The 26,408-nt window shown below is 59.0% G+C and overlaps 2 protein-coding genes across 10 annotated transcripts in view; both read left to right on the top strand.

The window, feature by feature from the left end:
- Window positions 1–7,811, top strand: part of BANP (BTG3 associated nuclear protein) — a 74,585-nt gene extending 66,774 nt beyond the window's left edge. For all 5 annotated transcript variants that reach the window (XM_015246308.3, XM_006212408.3, XM_015246309.3 and 2 more), the window contains 2 exons: window positions 4,487–4,630; window positions 7,222–7,811. In XM_015246308.3, the coding sequence (XP_015101794.1) occupies window positions 4,487–4,630; window positions 7,222–7,293 (216 nt within the window). In that variant the 3' untranslated portion in view covers window positions 7,294–7,811. The remainder of the gene's footprint in view (window positions 1–4,486; window positions 4,631–7,221) is intronic.
- A 9,563-nt stretch (window positions 7,812–17,374) lies between these two features.
- ZNF469 (zinc finger protein 469) overlaps window positions 17,375–26,408 on the top strand; it is a 233,320-nt gene continuing 224,286 nt past the window's right edge. For all 5 annotated transcript variants that reach the window (XR_012062918.1, XR_012062921.1, XR_012062919.1 and 2 more), the window contains exon 1: window positions 17,375–18,641. The gene's annotated coding sequence lies outside the window, so the exon portion shown is untranslated. The remainder of the gene's footprint in view (window positions 18,642–26,408) is intronic.

Genomic DNA, 26,408 nt, shown 5'->3' on the forward strand with positions numbered 1-26,408 from the left:
AGCAACTCAGGGCTCTTTACACCCAAGAATCCAGGAGCCGTCTGAGCAGCTGCTGTCTGCTGAAAGGAGAGCCCCCACTCCTGCTCCAGGAACTTGCTTTCCGAGTTTCTGACTGCGGAGGAGGGTGGGTGGTAGGTGAGCCCTCCGATGGGGCTGCCCCTTGAAGGCTGGCCGTGTTTCCAGTGGTTCGCTTGTCTGTAGTCACAGAGCGGAGCTGGAAGAGACCCACGGGGACGAGGCAGTTCCCTCCTGTCCTGCCCAGGCCCCAGCTTTCCCAGCAAACTGTGGGAGCCCAGAAGGCTGTGGTCGGACTGCACTCCGGGGGCTCGTTCCAGAGGGGAGGTGTCTGAGTTCAGACGGGAGTCCGGGCCGGGAGGGAGTCCGGGCCGGGAGGGGGCCGTAGTTTGCACTGAGCTGGCCCCTGGGCTGCAGGGCTGCAGGGCCAGGGCTTCCAGGAGGACGTAGTTGGCAGCACTGGACGGGGAGGGCAGGGCTGTCCAGTCCAGGGGTGGGAGGCGCAAGCAGTGGGGCTGTAGGCTCTGAGCTGGGTTCTGATGGACAAGGGGGCTGGCGAGCCCTCCAGCCGCTCGGCCAGGGTTACTGTGGAAGAAGACGTTCAAGCTCAGGATCACATCCCATTTGTTCTTTCTCCCTTTGAGAGTGAACCTGGGAGTGACTCTGAACTTGATTGTGTGTTTACAGGGCAGGATGCACTTGCACGGCAGCCTGGTTGTCGTGTTCACACGAGAGCTCTCTCGGTTGCATCCCCTCTGTGTTCCCTCACCCACTGGCTGTGGCGGGTTTGGACGGCGGGTGCCGTGGGGGCAGGAGCCCTGAGCTCGGGGTCCTCACGTCCCGCCCGGAGGCTCCTTCTCCCAGGGAGCACCTGCAGGACGTGACCCCGGGGCAGGTGGCCCCAGGGGTGCACATTCAGGGTCCTGCAGGACTCGCGTGGCCTCTGCGGGTGCACTTGCGCCGGGGCCCTCGGTTTGCCCGTCACTGTCCTCACTCAGGCTTGTGGGTGAGGGTCTGAGGACAGTGCCCCCACCGTGCGGGCAGTTGGTTGACATTGGCATCTCCCAGAGGACACAGATGTGAATGGAGCAGGCCTGATGAAAGCTTCCTACGGAGTTGAACCCGGTAGGAAAATTGTGTCACGTCTTCCTGGAAGTTCTTTCTTTTGTCCCATCCCAGTGAGCACGGCTGTAATTTCCCTGGTTCTGTGCCAAGGGTTTTCCGAATTAAAGAGAGAATGATGGGGCAGTGTGCATCGTCCGGGGATGGTGTGGGAGCCTTCGCTGTCCTCCTCCTGCCGCCGGCCGCGTGTATCCCCTGGCCAGACGGCAGTGCAGTGAGGGGATGGCCCACCTACAGGTGTGATGAAAACCTTTCTGTTCTTCCTGCTCTGGATCCCCCATGCCCTGCCCACCCCACCTGCCCTTCTAGAAGCCAGAGGCCCGGACCCACGGGACAGCGCAGGGCCCTGGATTTGACTTGGGCTGTGTTAGTCAGCTTCGCCCCTCCTCTCCCCTCCCAGGGACGGGAAGGTCTTGAGACACATGGTTAAGATTTGCTCCCAGGAGCGCCGCCCTCTGGAACGCCGGGCTGGACGCCACGCACCTCCAGACTTCCGGTTTTGCCTTGTGTTTTAGGCTTTGTTTTGCCTTCTCCCCGATTGGGTTTGAGGTTCACGCCCGGTGCTGGGAGGCGCCCCAGAGCGCGCGGCAGCAGCAACTCTCCCTGCCGCCTGCCCGCGGCGGCTGCACAGGCCAGGCCGCAGTGCCTGGGGCACCTCCCGTGGCTCTGAGCTGTAAATCTGTCTCCCTCCTCCTGTCGGGGTGCGCAGGCTGGCCGGCCGGGCTGTGGGGTGCTTCTGTGAAATGCCGCGTCAGTTGCTGGAGCCCTGAGGCCTGTGACAGGTGTCCAAGCTGGGCCTCGCCTGTCGGGCTCGAGGATCACCCCGGGGGCTCTGTTCTGTTCTGCTCCTCGCTCGCCTGTGGGTTTCTGGCCAGTTGTGCTTGTGGCTGACCGGCTGCTCGTGGGCAGAACTCAAAGCTGGATCCAGGAAAGTGAATTACTTTGCATGGTTGGGTTTAGAGGCTTAAGCACGATTGTTTGTTTCTGGCATTTGCTGTACAAACGTATGAAAAAGATTCCAGGCCACTGTTTGGGGGCATCTTCCTCTCAACTCCTCTTCCTTCTGCCGCAGGGAGTTAGCATCCAGGTCTGGGAACGTCCCCTGGCTGAGTTGACTGCATTGCCTTAACCCGCCGGGTTCAGACAGAAGAGCAGAAACGGGTCAGAGACTTTGGCTTCTGCAGGAAGCCTCGAGATGAGCGGTCTCGTCCTGTGAGAGCACGAGGGGTTGTTGATTTTTTCAAGTTCGTGTGTGTGTTTGTCTGGGTGGATTCTTGGTTGGATCCAGAATTTTGTGTCTAAATGTGACTGAAAAGTCCTCGGGCTCCTTGCATTTATTTTAGGTTTTGCACCAGGTTTGCATTATCTCAGTTGGGTTTTTAACAGAGTTTCAAAATTGGCAGAACGTGGAGGAAAAGCAGACGTGGGCATGCCAGAAAAACCAGTGCTTTGAGACCCAGGGCTCCCTTCGTCTGCTGCTTCGCGTTTGTAGCCTCAGCCGTTCCCCCAGCGGAGGTGATGGGCTCTGTTCAGACAAGTACAGGGGCAGCGCGGCCGCGCCAGCACCTCCCCAGTGAGGGCTGCCCTGCGGGGCTCCCACACCACGTTGAGCCCGGGTAGCATAGCGGGAAGCCTGGAGGTGCTGCTTCTGGCCACCATCCTGGGCGCTCATGCGTTCCAGTTAGAGCGCCTGTTTGGAAGAGCTGGGAACACGCAGTGAGCAGGAAGGAGGCAGGAGCTGCGTCCTCACTGCGAGCTGCGGGCTAGTCCAGGTGAGCTGTCCCGCCCGTCCTGCAGGAGACCCTGGTGGTCTTACAGCTGCCCCGTCATCCTGCCGGGGCGAGGGTCATCCTGCTGGAGCGAGGATCGCCCGGGTGGGTGCGCGGTGGGTCTGTCACCTCGGGTGCCACACTGATCCAGGAGACAGAGCGCGTGGCCTCCCCTTGGCTTATTGACAGTGGGAGGCCGGGTCCCGGTCAGCACCTTCCGTCTCACCACCCGTGTGTCAGTTCAGCCCAAGGCCTGCGGGCGGGCACGAGGGCAGGGCAGCCTGAGAGTCGGCTGCCAGGTCCCGGGCCCACTGCCTGCCTTCTGCCTTCCCTGCCCAGTCTCCTAGCAGCCGTCGGGCCACGTTGCTGCCTGACACAAGCTCTCACCTGATGCACGGGCCCTGAGAACACGCCGCTCCTGATGTGGTTAAGAACTTCCTGCCATCTTTTATTCTGAAAATTGAATTTACGTTTTTTTCCACTTTTGCTCATCACAAACTGGATGCTGCCTCAAACCACAGACTTTATCCAGACTGCCACGGCGTGTGCCCCGCCCGCCCTCCCGGGAGTGGGCAGCCCCCCCTGTCTGCAAGCGTCTACCCTCTTCCTCAGCTCTGACCACCATAGTAGGAGGCCGGCTTCCGGCAGGCGACCCTGGGAGGTGGGCCCGTGGGCGTGTAATCTGAGGCGGTCTAGGTACAAAGCCCCCATCCCACGAATGCAGAGCTTGGACCCCCGGCCCCTTCTGCCTGTGGGGCATCAAGGCGCCTGCCCGCCTGCCCAGTGCTGCAGCACCAGGTGGGCCGAGCGGGTGTGGGCTTGGGCTGGGGTGCTCATGAGTGTTGGGGTCACCCAGAGCTTGTCCCAGGGACCTCATCTGTCCGCCTCCTCCGGGCACAGCCCAGGCAGGGTCCCTGGTGCACGGGACAGGGGTCCGTGGTCTGTCTCCTTGGAGGTCTGTGGGATCCTCCCGCCGGGATCGCGGCCTCACCCTCCAGTCCGTGGCCCCTCCGCCCAGAGCCCTTAGCCCCCTGGAGCCTGGGAGCTGGTGGTGCGCGGATCTGCTGGGCTCCTCCCACTCAGCACTGGTCCCCTCCGGGGGCTGCCGCTTCTCCCCGACTCTCAATTGCTGCGGGCGCCCTGCTCCCCGGAGGGCTGGGTGAAGGCGTCTTGCCCTCAGGTGGAGGACACGCGCCGTCTCCCCGTCCTCCCAGCCGCCCTTGGGGTCTCCTTCCCACGAGCCTGAGACAGCGTTGATCCCGGGAGGGTCTTCCCGTACTGTGCTTGCCGGTCAGTTTGAGACCTGCCCTCGGCCTGGTCCCTGTGTTCACTTTTTGGAAACTCGAGCTGATTGGGTTTCTCTCCCCTGAGGCTTAACAGCTGTTCCTTCTGCCCAGCTTGTGGCCATTGGAGGGAGGTGACTTGCAAAGTGGAACAGCCCCCCCACTGTACTCACACATGCTCCTGTGTACCTCTCACCACACTCGCCAGGAAGACGCTTCTCCCTGGGGTTGGGGCGGGCGGTGCTGGCCTCTGCCCGGAGCTGTCTGCGCTGACGGTGGTCTGCTTTGTGTGTGCAGGTGCTGCAGGGGGCCCAGCTGATCGCCGTGGCTTCTTCGGACCCTGCTGCCACAGGCGTGGACGGCTCTCCCCTCCAGGGCAGTGACATCCAGGTCCAGTACGTCCAGCTGGCGCCGGTGACTGACCACACCACGGCGGCTCAGGTGGGTCTCTCCTTGGGAAGTGGGCACCCTGGGCATGGATGGGACCTGGGGCTTTACAGGTTTGAGCACACATGGGTGTCTCTACCTCTGACCTTCTCCCACGAGGGAGAGTCATCTGGGAGGGGCGCGCAGTTTGGACACCGGGGCTTGTCTGCGTCTCTGTCTCTCATAAGTGCCTGAAAACGTGAAGGGGGGACGTTTTCTGGCCCAGATACCAGCCTTACCTGGTTGTGGAAATACTCTGTCTTGTGCAAATGTTTACCTATAAACTTAGAGGCAAGAATTAAGTTCTTCCCTGACCCCCGCCAGAGCAAAGGGGCCCCGTGTACCTGCGACTGCGCTGTGTTCTGAGTGGGGGGCCTGGGTGAGCGCCTGCAGCACCCTCTGCGGCCCCCGCCCTTTCCTCACAGGCAGCCCCACCACCGTGGCCCCCGGGGCACCACTGGCAGGTCTCCTGTGGGAGCGCCACCCTGAGGCCTGACTTGCCCTCAGTCAGTCCGCACCAGACAGCCCATCCGCCTCCCCGCGGAGCCCCGGGTCCAGCCGTGCCTGCCCCCCCGCTGTGCTCCCCCCGCTCACCACCCGTGGTCCCCGCTTTCCCAGGAGCGCTGGAAACCCAGCCCAGGCTCCATTTGGACACCTTCTGAAGCGTCAGGTGGGAGGGCTGCTGCGACAGACGTTTGACACGTCTGCAGAGCGGCCCCCACCACGTGTGCCTGGTCGGGCGGCACCGTGGCCCCCGGGTCTGGGGGCCGGCATGGTTCTGTCTGGGTGGTGGATTGAGTTTAGAACAGGCAGTCCTAAAGTCAGGGCGTGTCCCTGTTTTCATGAGAATGAGCACGGGATTGGTCCCGAGACGGCACCTAGGGAACAGTGCGGGCTGCTGGGGCCCACGTCCTCACACCTCCGGCTGCAGGTTCAAGTCGCTGACTCACTGCTGAGGTCGACGGGAGCTCTCGTGGGCGGGGGCTCCTCTGCTCTGCCCGCAGCTCCGGTCAGCTCCTGCCCCGCCTCTGGTGCATTCTGCGTCCTCTGTGGCCCGTGTGACTGTCCATGTGTATCTCCATGCCATCAGCCGTCACGCTTAGCATCAAAGCCCCGGTTTCCGGGCAGTCCCCACCCCCGCCCTCTGCCGGGCACCGCGCTGGGTGTCGCGTGCCTTGTGTCCCTGGTGGTTGCTTGAGGAACGGGGCCTGCAGGCCAGGCAGGTTGTCCACGGTGAGCCTGGTGACCAGGTGGCCGGCTGGGTGACCAGCAGTTCTGTGAGGACTTAATCCTGGTTCACAGCAAGTCCCAGTTTGGCCCAGAGTTTGGAAATGTGAGTCCTGGAGGAGGCGCAGCCCCCGTTCTCCCCAGGCCCCTCCAGCTCTTGCCCCGAGCCGTGGCCACAGCTGGACACTGCTGGTTTCACACGACGGTGACCACAGAGGCAGGGCCGCTCTGGAGATGGACAGAGAGGGTACGAGGCCTGCAGGGAGCCCACAGAACTTGGGGTAGGGGTCTGGCCGGTGGGAGGAGTGGGCTCCGGGGAGCAGCCGTGGGAAGGGCAGCGAGCGCCGGCCTGGACGGGGGGCGGGCGCAGGACGTCTGTGCCTGGCCTTGTTCTGCGTTCCGGCCCCACTGTCTCCTGCTTGAGGCACAGGTCTCCTGCTGTGTTTTGAGGACCAGAGGGAAGAGGGGGCGTCTCCATTAGAGTGTGGGGCCCTCCTACCCCCGGCCCCACATCCCTGGCCCTTGCTACTTGCTCCTGGGTTCAGGCCGCCTCTTCCAGTGTTTCAAGGGGAGGGGCCTGCAGCCCACCAGGTAGGGCTGGAGCCTCCTCTCTCTCCTCTCTCCAGTCCACTTCCCTTTTGCAGAAACTCCCTGTCTGTCCTTCCACCAGCCCAGGCCCTCCCGTGGGCTGAGGGGGACGGCTCGGACAAGGCCTGTGCTGAGTCCCTTGTCTGAAGCAGGGAGACCCTGCTAAGGGGACGCCACGTTGTGTGTCACTGACATTTGCACATAGAAGGCGCAGCCTCAGGCTGCAGAGCTGGAGCGCCGGCCCCCTAGGACTCGCTCTGCCTCCTCCTCAGGGTCACCCCCTGGCCCCTCCAGCCCAGATTCCTGCCAGGGCAGCTGGTACCCCACCTCTGAGAGCCCAATCTTTGTGATGCCGTCTTTGACCGGCAGCTTAGGGGGTTCCGAAGAGACTCCATGCCTGCGTCTGGGGCCCATTCTTGTGGTTGAGACGGATGATCAGTGACTTGTTCCACAACTGTATTTTTCCTTTCAGTTACTTAAGAGCTATGGACATGCCGCCCCCTTGGAGGGCATCCCCAGGGAGAAGCCCGGGTAGGGATGGGAAACAGGCCGCAGGAGCCAGGGAGCACGCGTTGAGGGCATGGGCACAGGGAGGGACCGTGGCCCCAGGTTTGTTGGAGCTGCTGGGAGCGGCTGGGGTCCTGGGAGGGTCTCCTCCCGGAGCAGGGCTGACCCCAGCTTGGGGGTGTGTCTGTGGCGCTTGAAAACCACCGGTGCCTCGTGAGCGGTGAGCGGCCTGGGCGTGCATGGTGGGTCCTTTGATGGAAAGCGCGCTCTCTCCCCTCTTGCAGACGGCCGACTCCCTGCAGCCCACCCTGCAGCCCGAGATGCAGCTTGAGCACGGAGCCATCCAGATCCAGTGAGGTGGCCGGCCGGCCAGACAGGACCCGAGACGGGGCCGCCACCGGCTCCCACCACCACAGCGTTCGTTCCACACGTGCCCGGCCCCTCTGCTTCGCAGGAGGCGGCTGCGCGTGTCCTGCTGGAGGGCGTCTGGGTGCCCCGCCCGCGGGGGAGAGCGTCCAGGAACACCCCGCAGCGCCCCCGGGGCCCCGTTCCTTGAGCACATGCTGTGCCCGGAGCGGGAGCAGAAGCACAGCGCGGTCGCATCAGTACACGCGGGAAATCGAGAACTACGATATTTTTCTCTGTTCAGACAGCTTTTTTTAATTTGCTATGGTGTTTATAACAAAAAAGAAAATTGAAAAAAAAGTGGAGTAGCAGAAGCCCTTTGCTGTGCGCTCTGCCAGTGTAACGAGAACAGGTATCTGCCGAAGACGACTAACGATTTTGATGGCAATCCCGCTTCCTACTTTTCTAGGGGGACCTCCCAGCACTGTAGCTGTGCGTTTCTAATGAAATAAACGTATTTATGACCACCGCAGCTGTCACGTGAGTCCCTCTTAGGAGCCGGCCCCCGAGCCCGGCCTCCCCCGTGGGCGCCTGGAGTCACCGCTGGGCCCTGCAGTGGCCCCCCGTAGTTGCGCGGGCCCTGCCAGTCATGTGACGGGGCCTGGGGTGCAGAGGGCTGCCCGGTGGACCCGGCACCCCTGGGGGCAGGCAGGCCCTCCGAGTAGGGGCCCCAGAAGTGAACTGTGCTGTTGAGGGGCACTGCCTGTTCCAGCCCCAGACAGTCCCCACTGTGGCGACCTGAGGGAGCATGCCTAGGGGGGAGGCATCTCTGGTCTCGTACCCGCTTGCAGCCTCCCAGGGTGGGGCCTCCCTCATCCAGGAGAAGCCGTTCTCCAGGGGATGGACCTGAGGAAGGACCAGTCACGTGGCTGGAAGGAGGTGGCCTCGTTAACTTGTGTCTGGAATCCTGGGAGGAGAGACGCACAAAGGATTCAGGAGGTGGAATACATCTCAAGTAGAAGTAAAAAGGGAGCCATAGCCGGACACACGCAGGGCATTAAAGGCAAAGATAGTCTAAAAGCAGCCAGAGAGGAAGGATGGCCCACCCACATCGGGAGGAGGGAACCGAGGCCGACTCCCAGCACCCACTGGGCGTCAGCAGCAGAGGTGGAGCCAACAAGGCGCTGAGAGAGATGGGGTTCTCTGCACAGCACCTTCAGTGGAACAGGTGTTGAGGTTCCCGTTTGACCCAGCAGTTCCCCTCCCTGGTGTGCACCCGGGAGGACTGAAAGCTCGCGTCCACATGCACATGCACAGCAGCGTTCAGGCGGCACTGTTCGTGGAGCCAGGAGTGGAAACAGCTGAGCGTCATCAGTGGTGGAGGGGTAAGCAACCTGTGGTCCATCCACACAACAGTGTGGCTCAGCTGTGGAGAGGAGGGCAGTCCCGCCACGCCCTGCAGTGGGCAAACCTGGAACACAGATGGGTCCTGTTTACAGGGAACGTCCAGAACCCGCAAATCCATGGACACGAAGCAGATGAGGGGTTGCCGGGGTGGGAGGAGGGGAAAAGGGGAGTGACTTAACGCATACGGGTTTCTTTTTGTTTTTTATTTATTTTTAAATGTTTTGTTGTTTCACAGGTTTTCTTTTTGAAGGGATGAAAATGTTCTGGAATTAGTGGTGATGCTGGCGCAACTCTGTAGATTGACTAAAAGTCACTGAATTGCGTACTCGAAAGGGGGATTTTTTGGTATGTAAATTATATCTCAAAGTTGCTAAAAATAAAGAATTGGGAAACGTTTCAGAAACCATTTTCAAACAGTAAAGGTGTTATCTGCACATGATCCCTCCTGCAAAGGTACTTGAAAGGCAGTTTCTTCAAAAGCAGGAATAGGGACCCAGGAGGAGGTGTTCAGAGCAGATGGAGTGGGGAAGAAACAGCAGTGAGCCCGCAGGTGTATCCGGTGCTCTGTGTAAGATGCCTCACACTGACATTTTTAGAAATGATAAAATACTGGAAAATACTGCTCAGGAAAGGAGCTACATTTTTTTTAAGTTGATTTTTTTTTTAATTTTTAAAATTTATTTATTTGTGGGGGGAGGTAATTAGGTCTGTTTATTTTATTTATTTTTAGAGGAGATACTGGGGATTGAACCCAGGACCTCATGCATGCTAAGCATGCGCTCCACCACCTGAACTATACCCTCCCCCTTCTAAATTGTTTTAAAGCCCCCTTTTCTTGCCCTGGAGGAAAAAGATCAAGATACTGTACAATTTTAAGACATCAAAGTCAGTGTTCATGACAAATGTTTAAGAAACACAGCATGTAAAGAATCGGTAAGATGTGTGACGTCCAGATGGCGTGACGGGCGCCCTTGACGCCGTCGGCGTATGGAGCTGCATCTTGCAGCCACGGAGCTCGCGCTCTGTTCTTCGCGCTGCTCTTTGGAGCTTTGTCCAGGTCAGCCACGTGCCAGACCACGAAAAAGGTCACGTAGATCAAAATGGGAAGATGTTTCTAGTGGACAATTCAGTATGACAAACTGACGTATCAACACTTGTGGAACACGTCCGAAGCTGTGCTTAGAGAAGACTTTGTGTCTCCTTCAGGCATATTCCCTGAAGTGGCACTGCTGGACCATGTGGTGGCCCTGGCTTAATTTCTGGAGAACCCTTCATAGTGCTCTCCACAGGGGCTGCACCCATTTGCATCCTCCCCAGGAGCCCCCCCCACATCCTCCCCAGCGCTTTTCTTTTTTAATCTTTCTTGTGATCGCCATTCTGATAGGTGTGAGGTGACATCTCACTGTGGTTCTGATTTGTGCCCCCTAATAATTAGGGATGTTGGGCATCTTTTCACGGCCGTCGTGTGTCTTTGGGAAAATGCCTGCTCCAGTCTTTGCCCGTTTTTCCATTGGGTGATTTGTCTTTTTGCTGTGGAGCTGCGTGAATTCCTTGTGTACTTTGCACATTAACCCCTCATCAGATGGCTGGCTTGCAGATGCATCCTCCCTTCTGCGGGCTGCATTTCACTCTGTTGGTTACTTCCGTTGCTGTGCAGAGCTTGTTCGTCAGACGTGGTCCCACTCACTCACTTCTGCTCTGTGCCATGTGCGAAAACTGCTCCCAAGACCAGTGTCAAGGAGCTTTTTCTCTGTTTTCTTTCAGGAGTTTTATGGTTTCACGCCTCACATTTAAGCCTTAAATCCATTTTGAGTTCGTTTTTGTGAGTGGTGTAAGACAGGGGTCCAGCTTCATTCTTTTTCACGTGAATATCCAGTTCCCCTGGCACCACGTACTGAAGACTCTACTCTTTCCCCATTGAATAGCTTGGTTCCCTTGTTAAATATAAGTTGACCATGTGTGTATGGGTTTCATTCTGGGCTCTCGGTTTTGTTTCATTGGTCTATGTTTGTTTTTATGCCAGTGCCATGCTGTTTTGATTACTTTGGCTTTGTAACACAGTTCGCAATCCAGACGTGTGATGCCTCCATCTTTTGTTTCTTGTTCTTAAGAATGCTTTGGCTATTATGGTCTTCTGTGGCTCCATAAGAATTTTAGGATTATTTTTCCCATCTCTGTGAAAAATGCCATTGGAATTTTGATGGGGATGGCATTGAATCCATAGATGGCTTTGTGTAGTATGGACATTTCAATGGTTTTAATTCTTCTGATCCATGAACACAGGATATCTTTCCATTTGTTTGAGTCTTCGACTTCTTTCATCCATGTCTTACAACTTTTTAATTTACAGATCTTTTGCCTACTTGGTTAAATTTATTCCTAAATACTTTGTTGTTTTTGATGCCATTGTAAATGAGATTGTTTTATTTATTTCTGTTTCAGGTAGTCCATTGTTAGTGCACAGAAACACGGTGGTGAGGGGCAGGGCTGCGTCTTCACGGCTCCTCATCTCTGTGCACTTGCTTGATGGGAGGCTATGCTACGATTCGTGCCCTTCTCTTGTCACTCTTCAATTAAAAAGCGTTGTTGTTTTAAATAAAACACACAAAGAGCAAACACATTTGCTGTCAGTAGACCTGCACTAAACGTTTTAAAGATGGTGCTTCTGGCAGAAGGAAAGTGGTCCCAGATGGAGGGTCTGAGATGCAGGGAGAGGGCAGTGCAGAGAAAGTGGTAAACTTGTGAGCGGTGTGGGGACTTGACTCCGTGGAAGAAAGCAGTGTCTGCGGGGCCTAAAGGGAGAAGAAGAAGTAGTGTGTGAGGGAGGACGGTGGGAAACTGATACGTTTGGACTTTGGTCCATTAAGCTGTAATTCCTTGTCCATCAAAAGACTGGAAAGAGTACATACAGCTTACAAACTAAACGAACCATTAGGAAGAGTCACCAGTCCATCCTAAAGAAGGCGGAAGGGAAGAAGGCACAGGATGGGGCCTCAGCTTGGTGTGCAGACAGCTCTCCGCGAGACAACAGAGTGGCCGGCTGAAGTTACAGAACGAGCTTGAAGTTGCCAGGGGGCAGGGTTACTGGGCAGGGTCCAGGTCGGGCGGGAGTGCAGGAACAGGGTGGGCGGTTGGGGTCCCTTTTCCTCCCAGTCGGCTGTAGATCCGGCAGGTGGCGACTGAGTGGCTATGCTGTGCTTTCACCAGCCTTGCAGCGTGAGGGCGGAGGGCCCCAGTGGACCCCTTTGGTGGGGGGAGGGGAGGGGGCACCACAAATGGCTGCGCCCTGGGCCTCCCTGGCAAAGCAGATGCTGATGCTCACGGGAGGAAGGATGATGTGGAGTTCAGTCTACGGGCAGTTTTGTGTGTACACTGTCCAGCACACGGTCACAAATAGTCAGGCAAACGAGAGAAAGTGACACAGGCGAAACCAGCCTGACGGCAGACAGCAGGAGCAGGCCTCGCAGCGCTGGGGTCGGGTCGTCCCAGGTGCTCGGTCTGCCTGGAACACTGAGCATTTAGACAGGGACCTGGAAACTTAAAAAGTATCAAATGGTAATTCTACAGCTTTAATAGCGTCATCAAAATTAAGAATTCAGTATATAGGTGTTGTAGCAGGCCAGGCAGAGCTGAGGAGACCATTGGTGACCTGGAAAACAGGGCAGAATAAGACACCCAAAATGAAGAATGTTCTTCCAAACGGAAGGAATCGTTCCGTTCTTTCACAAACTCTTCCAGAAAATAGAGATGGAACATTCCCCAGTGCGTTTTATGAGGCCAGTGTATCTTTGCCGTCAAAACCTAGAAACAGAACTAGAGAAAATGACAGAACAGTCTTACTCAGAGGAAAAAAATTCCGAGCAGAATGGTAGCAAATCAGATCCGGCGGCGCACAGACAGGAGACCGCTGGCCGCCTGACTTGCTGGTGCTGACGGCACATCGTGCTTGAGATGTTTCGTATCCAGTAGCTTCGCTCCCTAAGCAAGCTCCCAGCACAAGCGCGGTCAGTGCTCCGGCTTCCACGCGCCCACGTGTGTTCAGCTCGGGAGTGTCTCACCGGAGGACGTCACCGACGTGACTCACCACGGCGGGGGATTAAGGGGAGAGTCGCAGGGTCGTCTCAGCAGAAGCAGAGCCAGCTTTGATACAATTCGGCCTCCATTCAAAATGCCAAGAGCAAAAGCCCGAAGACTCAGCACACTAGAAATACGAGGGCGCTTCCTCAGCCTGATCAAGGGCCCCCGCCCAAGCGTGCCGCCAGCCGCCGGCCGGATGCGCCTCCGGGAGCTTGGCTCGGCGTCCTGCCGGAGGCCTCCCGAGCTGTGGGAGAGAAGGAGACACAAGGCTTTGTGGGTGGAAGGGGGCGATGCCATGGTGTTCTAGAGGATTCCAAACAATTTCCAAAGATCAGTTATCGGGACCGTGGAGAGCTTAGCAAGGTTTGGGGTCAAAACCAGCATACGAAGTGTTATTTCATGTCTGCCTGCCGTCAGCAGTCACTTAAAAATGAAATTTTAAAAAGCCTTCATTCAAGTAGCCTTCAAATATGTAAAATAGCGAGAAACAAATCCAGTTAGAGATACACACGATGTTTATGGGAAAGAACCGTGAACTGTTCCCGCAGGGTGTAGGAAAGGCCTGAGGGAGGCCTGTCCCACGATGACGGCTCACCAGGCGCCCTGTTGTCCTGGCTCCAGTGGCCCCTTGCTTTTGGCCCAGGCCCCCGACATCCTGAGCCCGGGACCCCTTCCCACCCAGGAGCTACACAGCCCACTGGCACCCTCTCTTCCCTCCTCGCACAGCTTGACTCCATGGTCGGCTGGGCCCCCTTTGCTCCCTTGGAAGTACCCTCAGCTGCTCTGGGCCCCGCTGTCGCTCACCTACCAAGACCCCATACTTAGAAGATCTGGTGTTGGCCCGCCTGCACCGCACCTCCTCACCGGGGCGGGCCTTCTCTTTGTCCCCTCTCTGTCCCCACTGACTCTCGTTTCATCAGGGTTTGTCCCCACTGTCCCACTCAACCCAGCCATCTGAAGTCGCTGAGCGGTCACCATGGCCCAGTTCCGTTTCCCAGTCTGTCAGGAGGAGGGACTGCATCCAGCCTGCTCCTGCACGACCGTGGGCCCCGGGAGGAGAGGCATGCAGTGTGCTGCCTCGAGCAGAGCCCTCGGCCCCTTGCTTGGGCCCAGGGTGGTCCGTCAGCCTTGAGGTTCCCTGGTGACTCCCAGTCAGGGCTGCGTGCCAGGCGCCTGGACGAGACAGGAGGCTGAGTGGGGCCCTGGGTGAACCCTGCCTCCTCTCAGCCATTCCCTCTTCCATAAAATTCGGATCGGAGTCAAGCTCTAGTTCCCACCCCGGCAGCATCAAAGACCCTTCAGCCCCACCACCCACTTTCTAAGACAGTGCCAGATCACACAGAGCCTGCGCTCTGCCCGCCCGCTCACCCTCCCTGCGCCTGGGGGAGTAGCGGCCCTGGGCCGGCCTCTGTCAGGAGCGGGATGTGCCCAGAGAACCCAGATCTGAGTGTTTCCAGCTCAGGCTTGGCTCCTTCTCTTCCTCCCAGTTGTGCGGGAGGAGAAGGGGAGCCAGAGTGTGAAAGGTCAGATGCAAGGGCAGCGAGGGTCATCGTGGTTATCGCGGCTGCCAGGTTGTGGCTGTGATTGTCATGGTGTCACTCCACTGCTGGGTTTGTTCCGTGAGGACCCGGACGCCCAGGCTGGATCTCTAGGTCAGCTGCTCCCTCATCAGTCATGATGCCCAGAGGAGGCTGAGGGAGAGAAGAAGAGTGGCTCGCCTGCACAGCTGGATGGTGGTCTGGGGTTCCTGGAGGGCACTGCTGCTCAGGTGCCACCGTGGAACCTGGCTGGAAACCCAGGTAGGCAGAGCTGGCAGGACTGGCCGCAGACGGCCCTGCTGCCCTGCTGCCCACGCAGTGTTGGGTGCTGCCTGAGCCTCTGCCTGACCCAGGTGAGGTGCCTGCCCAGCTCCAGCCCTCCTGAGGCCCAGGAAGGGGCCCTCACCGTGTACTCCCATGGCCAGCGGTGAACTTCCATCAAGTTTGCGGGGTGGGGTCTTCGCTGCATCGGGTTACGACCACCATCGCGCACCCCCATCACCCCTCCCCTCCTGCAGAGGCTCCGGTGCGTCTGGGACCCCGGCCCAGGGGCAGCGGGCAGGGGACACGTAGCACTGGGGTTTGGTGGAATGTATTTACGGGTTTGCTGTCTCTTTTGGGAGAACAGAGCCGCCGCCAGCCATCCTGGATGCAGGAGACGCTGCAACATCTGGCAGAGCGGGAGCCAAGCGCTCCCCGCTGCACAGGGCCCGGGTCCGTGGTCCTGTCTTTCTTGAAAAGAATCCGCCAAAGTTACGTAAACTGTCAGCCTCACAACCTGGCTTTCTCCTCCATCTAGTCTCCAATCCCCTGGTTCACAGGCGCCGGGTGGCGAAGGGCCCAGCGGGAGGCACGAGGGATGTAGGCCTGGAACATGGGCAGTGTGTCTGGCTGTCACCTCGTTTCCTGTGTGCTGTCCCTTGGCCTGTGGGCTCCTGACCCCCAAATACACCATACTTTGCCCAAGCCCTGGGCCGCCCTAAAGCCCCGGAGCTGGACCTGCTGGACAAACACAGCCTCTCCAGGCCGCCCTGTCTTGGGAAGTGGACCCAGGAGGCCCGTGCTGCCCCTGCCCAGCACTTGCCTGCCCAGGGGGCAGGTCCTCCCAGCCCTGCCTGGCCCAGCCAGGCTGTCAGGAGGAGGTGAGCCAAGGGCTCAGCCCCCTTGCCACTCTGGCGCTGGCCCTGCTCCCTGCAATGACCTCTGGGTGTGACCACACAGGGGCTCTGGCTCCTGGCCAGGCTGAGTGGGCATGGGTTGAAGCCTCTTCGAGGAGTCCCAGGCTCTCTCTGTCCGCCCCAGGGTGCAGTTTGCCTGAGCAAGTACCTCACAGTGGCTGGGCCAGAGGCCTGGGGCCGCTTCAGGACCCCCGAGCCCAGCCCCAACTGCCCCGCCATTTCAGGGATGATCTCGGCGCCGTGGGTGTGGCTGCCATCAGGCCCGTTTTGTCGTTTTGGGGGTTCATCACAGATCCTGCAGGTGGAGCTCGGTGGCCCAGGACAGGTGGCTTTATCTCCGGGACCAGGCCCCCAGCCTGGGACTGCCCGAGAGCCTGCAGGGGCCCCCAGCCTGCCCTGCTTCCTCCCTGGCTCACAGCAGGGCTGGTGGAGTCACTTTCCCCCGAGCCACGGGTGCCTGAGCCTTGCCAGCGAACAGAGGGCCAAGGGTGGGTCCTAGGAGGACCCCGCGGTTCTCAATGGGGTGATTCTGCCCCCCAGGGGACACTGGTGGTTGTCGCGGATGGGGGGTGGGGGTGGCACTACTGACATCTCGCGAGGCAGGACGCAGGACCTGCAGCAACAGGAGTTGGGGTGACAAGTCGGGGCGGCAGGGGGGAGTGGGAGCAACGAGTGACACTTCAAAGGCAGAGGCGGTGCCCGAAGACCAAGAGGAGGCCCGAGTTGGCTTTTTATTTTACAAATGTCCGTTTCCTGATTATAAAAGCAGTCCTGCTCATTGTAGAAAACATCAACAACATGGAAAAGTAGGAAGAACAAGGTAGAGACATGTATATTCTGCCATCCGGACTCCCAGCATTGAAGTTCAGGGCAATTTCAGTTTTTTTCTGCTGCTTTTCTCTCACCTACCCTGCCATTCAGGATTTAACATCTTAGACATTAGGTAACATAATTTTAAAATTCTAAACGTTTTATTTTAATGCATTGGTCCTCCATCTTTGAGGCCTGATTTTGTCTACTCTAGATAGAATTCTAAATATGTATATTAATATCTATGAAATCTGTTAAAATTACATCTATAAAGCTATATTCAGATATAAACCCCCAGAGGTGGAAGCCCCTCAGGCATCAGTCCGTGAGCCGCGTGCTGGCCCATGTCACGGGGTTTCCTAGGTTACCAGCCCTCCATCTGGGGGCCTTTTGTTTCCGGTTAGTTAGCATCCTTGGAACATGTTTCCCGGATCCGAGGTTTCTTGGTAAAGGAGCTCCCACGGAGTGACAGCAGCGAAGGTTCACAGCGTTTTCAGGGCTGCGGATACACGTCAGCAGATGGACGGTCAGCACCATCACAAGAGTGAGTGCCTGGGGCCCTCTCAGTGCTCGAACTCCGGGGCTTCCCAGGGAGCCCAGCGACAGGACCAGGGTACGACGGTATCTCTCCTTTGAGCTCCAGTAATGGTGCTTCCGAGAATGTTACGTGTGTTAAAAGTCACTTAATCCTGAACCGCATTCCCACCAGAGAAGTACTAGTATCGCCTGAGTTTTCTTGAAGTGTACACTGAAGCTCAGAGAGGTTAAGCAACTTGCCTGAAGCAGCACAGCCAGTGAGTGGTGGAGTCACATTTGAACCCAGCCAGCTGGCTCCGCAGTCAGGGTCTGACCCCTGCACCCTACTGCCTCTCGCGGCCACGTGGTGTGGGTGCTGAGGGGGTGCCACCCCTTTCCTCCAGTGCGACTGGAGCTCTCGGGTGTCAGCTGAGTTCTGGAAGCAGGAATCAGAACCAAGCTTGGGGGCGCGTCTTTTCAGCCTCCCCATCTAATGGCTAAGAGGGTGCTCCTGAAGGGGTCTTCCTGAGAGAGGATTCCTGAGGCCCGGGGACACGTCGGGAGGGTCCTGTGACCCTTGTGTGATCAGGGAGCGCACCGAGACGGCCTCCCAAGGTCCACACGGTCAGACGGGATAAGGACGTGGGTGCGTGTGAGTGAGCATGCGTGCGTGAGCGCACGTGTCATGCGTGCGTGTCGTGCGTGAGCATGAGTGAGCGTCCGTGTCGTGCGTGCGTGTCGTGCGTGGGCATGAGTGAGGGTGTGTCATGCGTGCGTGCGTGTCATGCGTGCGTGTCGTGCGTGAGCATGAGTGAGCGTCCGTGTCGTGCGTGTCGTGCGTGGGCATGAGTGAGCGTGTGTCATGCGTGCGTGCGTGTCATGCGTGCGTGTCATGCGTGGGCATGAGTGAGAGTCCGTGTCGTGCGTGTGCATGAGTGAGCGTGCATGTCATGCGTGCGTGTCGTGCGTGGGCATGAGTGAGCGTGCGTGTCGTGCGTGCGTGCGTGCGTGTCATGCTTGCGGGAGCGAGGCCGGGGGCTCTCGGCGGGCGGGTGCCCCACGCCGCCGGCCCTGAGTGGGACGCTGCTGTCGCCTGTTCCTGCGTCCGCCATGGAACCCCTGGGCGGCGCGGGGCGGGGTCTCGGGACCCGCTTCGGGGTGAAGGGGCTGAAGGCGGGCTGAGCGCTCAACCCCGCTTCCCCGGGCGCTCTCGAGAGGCGGACGTGAGGTGAGTGGCCGGGCGGGCCGCTGTGGGGAGGGGGTGGCTCTGAGGAGAGGGGCAGGTCCGGGGCCCGCGGTCGCGGGTGGGTGGGAGCCCTCGACACCCGACGGAGGGGCCGCCGGGCCCCGCGCGCTGGGGACGGGCGCGCGCTGCCGCCCTCTGTGAAGGAAGCCCCCAGCGGGAGCCGGCAGGGACACCTGCGGCTGGTAACCCCCGAGGGCGTGTCCCCAGGCCCCTGCGGCAGGTGCGCCCCTCGCCGCCTGCGGACCCGGCCCTGCCCTGGAGCCGCCTCGGCGCCCCCCACACGCGTGCCGTTTACTCCGGAGGAGCAGCCGCAGGGAAGCCAGGCGGGGCCGGCGCGCTCCCGGGCCTCCCAGCTCCAGGCGGTTTCATTCCGACCCGCCTGAACCAGGCAAGAGCAGGGTTAAGTGCGCGCGAAGGGGAGAGGGACTCCCAGCCCGCCGGAACTCGAGACTTGCAGCGAGAGCGAGAGCGAGGCGGCGGGAGAGGCCGCGCCGGCCGCCCCGCTCTCCGCAGGCACCCGGGCCGCGGAGGCGGGGAGGCCGCGCCGCGGGGCAGGACCCGCGCAGACACGCCGCGGCCGCCGCCGGGTAAGTGCAGGCTCCCCGCGCCGCGCCGTCGGGGGTCGGGAGCGAAGTGCTTCCGTCAGGAGTTTGGTTGGAGCAGCTAGGGCGGTCCGTGTCTCCTGATGACTGCCAGCGCGTTCAGGCTCGCCACAAGTCAGCAGCAAGCGCGGTCTGGAGGCATCTTTAGGCAAAAGCAAGGCATCCTGCTTTCCTGGGGGAGATGCCAAGTGCTGGACGGGCAGCAGGCGCCCAGAGCAGGCTGGCTCGGTGGGCGGCCATCGGTCTGTGGTCTCTGAGCTGATGGCGCGCTCAGGGGCTTCCTCCTTCCTCGGGGCCTTCTCAGCGCTGCCCGAATCTTTCTTTTTTTCCTGCGACGTGTCTGTGGCCACTGTCTTCCCTCTCGGCACCCAGGCTCCGATGTGCCCGGGACAGACTGCGCAGCTCCTGTTTTGTGCAATGTGCATCTTGGGGCGGCTTTCCTGACCAAGCCCGGAGGCGGGGCTGGGTCCCCCGACCCACGGGGGTCGGAATGGGGGCCTTATTTAAGTAAGCACTACGGTGGTTTCATTTGAGCGAGTCTGAAGGCAGGTCTCCTCCTGGTGCTTCTTGGTGTGTCTGTTTCCCATTATCCAGTCGGGGACCAGCGAAAGTGACAGTCGCGGTTTCCGGCGCAGACTTCGCGGACCTCCCGGGAGGCTCCTCTACGCGGGCAGACGCCCCCGCTGCCCCGCCCTCACTCTGCCGCAGGTGCTTCTGGGGTGGGTCTTCAGAGCTTTGAAGGATGGCTGCTTGACAGGTTTTTTGTTTTTGTTTCAATTAAAATACAAAAGCCCGGGTCTTCCATGGTAAAGGGAAGAGGAGGGTGAGCTTTGGAGGCCCAGCTGCAGGCAGAGTAGGGACAGTGACGTGACACAGCGTCCCGGCGCCCCACACCCGGTGTGCTGTGCTTTTATCTCGTGCCCCGCACCCGGTGTGCTGTGCTTTTAGTCTCCTCTCCTCTCATTTGATTTTGCAACTGCCTTTTTCAGATCAGAAAACTGAGGCTCAGAGAGGTTAAGGGCCTTGAGCAGGGACGCACACCCAGTGAGGGCAGTATTGTCAGCCGCGGGCTCTGACAGTCAGTCCCGCATTTTGCGCTGAAGCCCGTTACCCCTTTACTAGTTACGACCCGCTGTACCCGAGTACTGTCAAAGTAACCCTGCCGGCCAGGAAGTCAGGGCTGGCTGGGGGGCTCTGGCAGTTGGAAAGCGTGATGAGTGTGTTTAAAATCCAGCAGTTAAGGGGGTTAGGTATTTATCTGCCATCTACTGTGTTAGGTAATGCAGAGAACCCAGGATGATTATAAAATCAGCACCGCTGTGACCTAGAGGGAAGTAGATGGAAAAGCGAGTCACTAGGAAGGGATTCTTGGCCCGTCTCCCACGCACCATATGTGCTTCCGCACCGCCCTGCGTCGACTCAGCCCTGTTTCAGAGGAGGGCCCTGGAGTGCCAGCGGGAACTCTGCAGGGGCTCAAGGGGCAGAGCGGGCACGGAGACAGATGTAGCTCCCTGGAGGCCGGCTTCAGACCTCACGTTTCTCCCCGTGTCCATTCGCTTTGTGCAAAAATCTGACGCGAGGTGAAACCTCAGGGAGATGTCGCCCTGTGCTGCTGAACCCACAGGCCTCCCGCGTCCTGAGCTGTGACCGAGAGAGGGCGGGGTTGGCTCCGTGCTTGTGGAAAACACTGGCAGGGCTTCCTGCCCCACCGAGCATGGGTGAGAACGGGGCTCCCTGACCACCCAGGGCTCCTGCAGGTTTGTCCCTGCCAGCGGGCAGCCGTCCAGACTCGGAAATACCAGCTGCCGGTCGACCCCTGCGTCTTCCTGGCATCTCATCCGAGGAGTCTTTCTGGACCTGGGGCTCTGTGTAGGCTGAAGAGATGCCTGAAGCACGGCCGCTTGTTCCCCCTGCGCTTGCGGGTGTGTTTGTTGCCGCTTCGTCTGTTGGGATTCTGCCCCTTGGGTTTTGTGTCCCGTGACCTGCACTGTGGCTGTGAACGTGACCCCAAGAGGGGAACTTGCCAGGCCCCAGGGACGAGTCTTCTTTCATGGCTCTGATTTCTGGGGACGCTGGCCTGGTTTGCAAGTGTGCAGAGGCCCTGGAAGCCGGCAGGGCTGGTGTGGTCCTGTGGCTCCATCTCTAAAGTCAGCAAGTCTTCAACCCCAAGCACAGGTGGACTTCAGGTGCTAAATGTGTCCCCTCGGCGCCTCCGGGGCTGCCAGTTTGGGCGGCCTCCCCTCCCCTCTGCCGGGCCTCTCCCTTCCTCGGGTGGTGACAGGAGGAGGCAGTGGCCCCTCCGAGTCAGATGCAAGTCCGACTCTGTTCTCCCCACAAGGGGCCCGAGTTCTTCCCTGTTGAGGCTGCCGGTGCCGCCTCTGCTGCCGGTGCCGCCTCTGCCTTCCCCTCTGGGCCCAGCTTGAGAACTTCTATGCTGGGCGCCCTCCACCTGGTCTGGGGAGCTGGCCCTCCTCCCCAGGGCCCCCACTACGCACGCCGGGTGGGCCCTTGTGGATGGGGGTGTGGGGGTCTGTTTTCCTTTCTCCCTCAGGGGACGTGCCCTCACCCCAGGGGAGCTATGGACTCGCCCCCTCGGTCTGGTGTCGAGGGGGGGCACCACCCTCAGGAGGCAGAGGGGCTCTGGGGGCGGGCGGCACAGCTCTGAGCTCCGGGACTCAGGCCTGTTCCTGAGGGGCCTACTGCCGGGTCTCCTGCCCACCAGACCGTCGCTGTGTCCATCCTCACGAGAGCACTCTTGACCTCCTGTTATGGACACAGATGCTGGACCCCAGGGCGGCTGAGACGCTTGCCAGGGCCGCCTGCCTGGAAGCCCTGCGCCTGTGCCCGGGACGCTCCGTCTGCCTCCCAGATGCTCTCTTTAAAAAACAAAACTGGTTTCCTGGGGTGTAACTCACGAACTGGACAGTTCACTCATTTAAAGGGGGCATTTGCACAGTTTTAGTCCATTTGCACGTGGGTGCCGCCCTCGTGCTGTTGGCTTTGCACATCTCATCACCCCACACGGAAGCCCCTTCCCCTTAGCAGCCGCCCCACCCCCAGCCCCGTAACCCCAGCCTCTCTCTCGTTAAAAAATCCTTCAAATAAGCCCAGAAGCTGCGGACCCCGGCGGCGTTCAGCCCCGGTCAGTCTGCTTCCGCATTGACGGGGGGGGGGTGGGCCGGGGTGGTTTCCCGCCAGGGGACACACCACTTGGACAGAAAGAGGGGTTTTGACCGTTGCAAGTACAAAAGGCATTTCCAGGGGATCCTGGGGAACGTTTTTAAAACAGTGGATGAGGTGTGTATTTGAAGTAAGTATGTGTCATTTCAGACGGACAGAGGGTCAGGGGCCTGAAGGAGTCCGAAGCCCTAGCCAGGATTTCAGTGATTGACTGATGGTGTCTGCCGTGGGCTGGGGGCGGGGTGACAGGAGCACGCTGTGTGGTGGTTGCCGGGGAGAAGTACTGGATCCTGGCACCAGGGCCCGGCACACTCGGGAGGCAAGTACTCACACCACCATGTGCGGACGGAAGGACACGTCCTCAGGCCTGGCTGAGCGCTGACCAGGCCAAGTTTCAGGCAGGCGGGGCTTGGGCCCAGGCCCAGCAGGCTGATTTCAGGGAGGCCATGAGGAAAGCAGCTCCCAGGTCAGCCACCTCTGAGTAATCGAGGATTTAATAACCAGAATCTCTTGCCTGGCCACATCCACCAGCATTTGGGCCAGCACAATGCGCTTCCTCCCTGGCCGATGGGTCCCCACGGAGGAGCAGCGTGGAGTGGCGCCAGCCTCCCACCCCTACCCCCACCTCTGAAGCCAGCGCATCGCAGAGGAATGACAAACCCGCCCCTTCGTCCTTTCCTGCCACCCTCCACCCCCCCCTGTAATTAGCAGCCGGTCCTTGGCAGATGGCGCCCAATGAATTTTCCTCCATTGCGGGGGGTGGGGAGTGAGTACAGTCAACTCCCCGGACAAGTCTGGGGAGAAAGGGCCCCGCGTGCCTTCATGGGGGAGTCAGGTGCCCGGACACCCACTGTGGGGTTCTGCGTCTTCTCTCAATGTACTGTGTTCATTCATCTCCTTTATTGGCCTGCGACCTCCTGCCTAATTCACCTCTCTAGGTCAGGTGTTCCCTTAAGGAGTGATCCAGAGAGCAGACGTGACCAGAGAGGGGAGTACACAGTCAGGCTGTCCCTTTCTGGGTTGACCAGGATGTGATCCTGGGGTGTCACCCACCATCTCTGCCTCCACTACGGGTTCACCGTCGGCTCTGCCGTGGTGGGTGGGCAGCAGGCAGGGCTGGCCTGAGGCTTCTCCTCATCTGCTTAAATGACTCCCCTGCTGCCTGGAGAAGGCATAGAGGGGTCACAGCCATTTCTGAAGCGACTCGGCTGTGTCACCCTCCCTCACCTGCACATCAAATCACGCCCCACCCCACTTCGTGTCTTTAAATGACAACCATCCCCGCTGACCTTAGGGTTTCTGTGGGTCAGGGATTCGGGTGTGGGGCTGGAGGACCCATTCAGAGGTGGCCTTAATGCACACGGCTCTGGCCTGGGCCTCAGTGCCTCTTTCTGGGCGCCCAGCGCTTTGTGTTGCAGCCTCAGCAGCTGAACGCATGGCCTCGCTGTGACGTGGGCCCTGGCGCAGTGCTGGAGGGGGCTACTCTGGAGCGTGACCACAGGGGCTCCGGGTCACGGGGAACCCCTTGGGGGCCCTTCCCAGAGAGGGCGACCCCTGGACCCAGGCCCATCTGTGTAGCACAGCACCCATGTGTCTGCTCTCGGAAAGTCTTCCCTGAAGACAGGACACCTGACCCTGCGTGCAGGGTCTCCATACAGTGGGGAGGGGGGAGAGCAGCCTGAGACCTCTCAGCCCACGTCCCCATGGAAACCCCGGCTTTACTGACCTGTCGCCTCGCTCAGGACAGCTGTGTCCGCACTCCAGAGCCCGTGATACTGAGGCTTCCCCGCCCCATGTGCCTCGCTCACTTGAGAATGTGCCCCGTGAGCATCGCTAAGGAAGCTCACACCTCTGTCTCCACGTGTTTCCTGGGGACCCGGCCAGGACAAGGCCGCTGACGTTGGATGGCGTGGGTGTTGTGCCCACATCCCTCCCCCCAGGACGGGGGTGCATCCGGTAGTTCACATCTTATCCACGGACACCTGGTGCAGGTGAACACGTGACCCGAGAGGTGGCCGCCCACGTGGGGCAGTTTGAGAGAACTCTGCTGTAAAGCAGTGTTCCTGGCCCCGCAGTGCAAAGCCTAAGTCCCCTGTTGACAGTCCCGCTTCGTCCTCACCGCTCATCTGTGAAGCGCAAGCCCTCCGAGGGAGAACCCATGCGGGGCACTGACAGTTGAGGGTGGGGAGTGGCTTTCTGAGGATGTCCAAGTGCAGCCCCGTCTGGAATCACCCAGGGCAACCCTCTCAGCTCCAGCACATGAGACCCCCTAGAGGGCTGGCGGAGGACAGTGCTAGGTGCCTGATTCAGCAGGGCTGGGCCGGCCCGGGAACCTGCATTTCCTTACGTTCCCGGTGGTGCTGACAGTGCTGGTCTGGGGTCCACTTGGGAGAGCCCCCACCCTGGCTCATGGTGCCCCCTGGAGCCCTCGCCCTCGGTTCTGGGAGAGGCTACTCCAGGAGTCACCGGTGTCCCCAGCTGGTTCTGACACAGGTCGCATTAGATTTAGATTCTCTTCGCAAAAGAGCATTTTCCTCACTCCACCTTTCCCTTCAGTACTATTAAGAGTACAGTTCTTACTCAAAAGTGCAAAGCAGCCTATGGTATATGCAGAGGATCTCAAAGTGGGGTCCCCCGGCCACCGGCTGCAGCAGCGTCTCCCGGGAGACGCGGGTTCTTGGGCCCTGCCCCACCCTCCTCTCTGGGCGTGGCCAGGTGGGGCTGGTCAGGGGCTGCTGCAGCCCAGGTGTGTGGGCCACTCTTCCAAGATGTTTCCTCCCCATGCCTGTCACGTGCAGCACCCAGGACCAGCTACCCTGCTGGGAGAGGCTTTTCCTGTGTTTGAGAATGTGCTGTGGGAAGGGGCCAGCGTGAGGGGCAGGGACGCTAGTCCAAAGGAGGGCCACCCTGGAGGCCACTTACTACGTGGTAAGCACTGGAGGCCAAGGACACTGAGGTCACATCTACCAAGACCTTTGGGAAGCTTTTGAGACACTGAGGGCCAGGGATTTGCCCACGTGAATGTGGATCATTGGAAATGCTTATTTTTAAAAAAGAGAAAATAAAAACCCAGCATGTATTTCTGTAGACATTGACAAATTTAGTTTAAATTTATATGCAAAGGCAAAGAACCTAGGTTTTTTAAGGGGAAGAATCACTCTGCGTGATGCTGCTGCTTACCTGCAGAGCTGCAGGGGTCAGGACGGAGGTGTCAGCAGGGAAGAGACAATGGAAGACAGGACAGACCAGGAGGCCCAGAAACAGACCTGCACAGACGTGCACAGCTGATCAGTAATCAAGGTGCAGGGGCCACTCCTGGAGGGGCCACAGTGTGTTCAAGAGCTGCTGCAGCTGGATGTCCCACCTCTCTGCTCCTCAAAGTAAACAAAAGTGGACCCGAATGGAAAATGGAAAACGACAAAACTTTAGAAAAAAGAATCAGGAGAAAATCTTCAGGATCTAGGCCAGGCGAGGAGCTCGCAGACTTGACCCTCGAGGCACAGCCCACGAAGGGTCATCATAAGTGTCTGGACGGCATAAGGGGGACTTGATCAGAATGAAAAGCTTCAGCTCACTGTCAGACTCTGTGAAGACTGTGGACAGACATGATCCAGGCTGGGAGAAGCTATTTGCAAACCACATATCTGGACGAGGACTGGGGCCTAGAACATATAGAGGAGGCATAAAACTCAACAGTAAGAAACACCCGATTAGAAAATGGGCGAAGGACGTGGACACACACTTCACCAGAGGGGGACACGGGCGGCAGATCAACGTGCAAAAAATACAGAATCATCTGTTGTTAGAGAAATGCAAATGAAAACCACAATGGGACCCCACCACACACCCGCCAGGTGGCTACAATAAACAAACAAACAAAAACCCAGTGGTCACCGCAAGTGCTGGGAGGATGCCACGAAACGGGGTCTCATCTGTAGCTGGCGGGGCGCAACGCGGTGCAGCCGTTGGAGAAAGTTTGGTGCTTTCTTCAGAAACTTAACGTGCAGCCAGCAGCATCACTCTGAGGGCGTTTATCCCAGAGAATCGAAGACCAGTCTTCACACGAGGATGGTACATGAATCTTCACAGCAGCTGCATTTCTAACAGCCCCGATCTGGAAACCACTCTGAGGTCTTTCACCACTGTGGAAAACTGCTCACAGTAAAAAGAAATGAACTCTGAGCAGAGAGCAGATCACACACGAGCACATGCGTGCTTGTTGAGCTGGTGAAACCTGGCTGTGCCCATGCGGACCCCCTGGTTTTGCGGTGCTGGTGCTGCCCACGTCTGTGCGGGGTGTGTATGCGAGGGGACAGGAGCGGGGAAAGGGTGTTCAGGCCCCTCCTGAACATTTCTTTTCAATTTCTTATGAATTAATCATTATTTAAAAATCGAACGTTTCAAAAAGGGGTGAAACCAAAGAAAAGGCACCGTGAATTCTTCTTTTGTCCCTTTCATCTCTAACTTGGAGAAGTGACTAAGACCTTACCATCAGTGTCTGAGTCATGAAGGGTCTCTGGGGAGCACGGGGCCTCTGAGGCTCGGGCTGATCAGACCAGGGCTCCAAGTTTG

This window comes from Vicugna pacos, chromosome 21, assembly GCF_048564905.1.
Source record: "Vicugna pacos chromosome 21, VicPac4, whole genome shotgun sequence".
NCBI lineage: Eukaryota > Metazoa > Chordata > Mammalia > Artiodactyla > Camelidae > Vicugna > Vicugna pacos.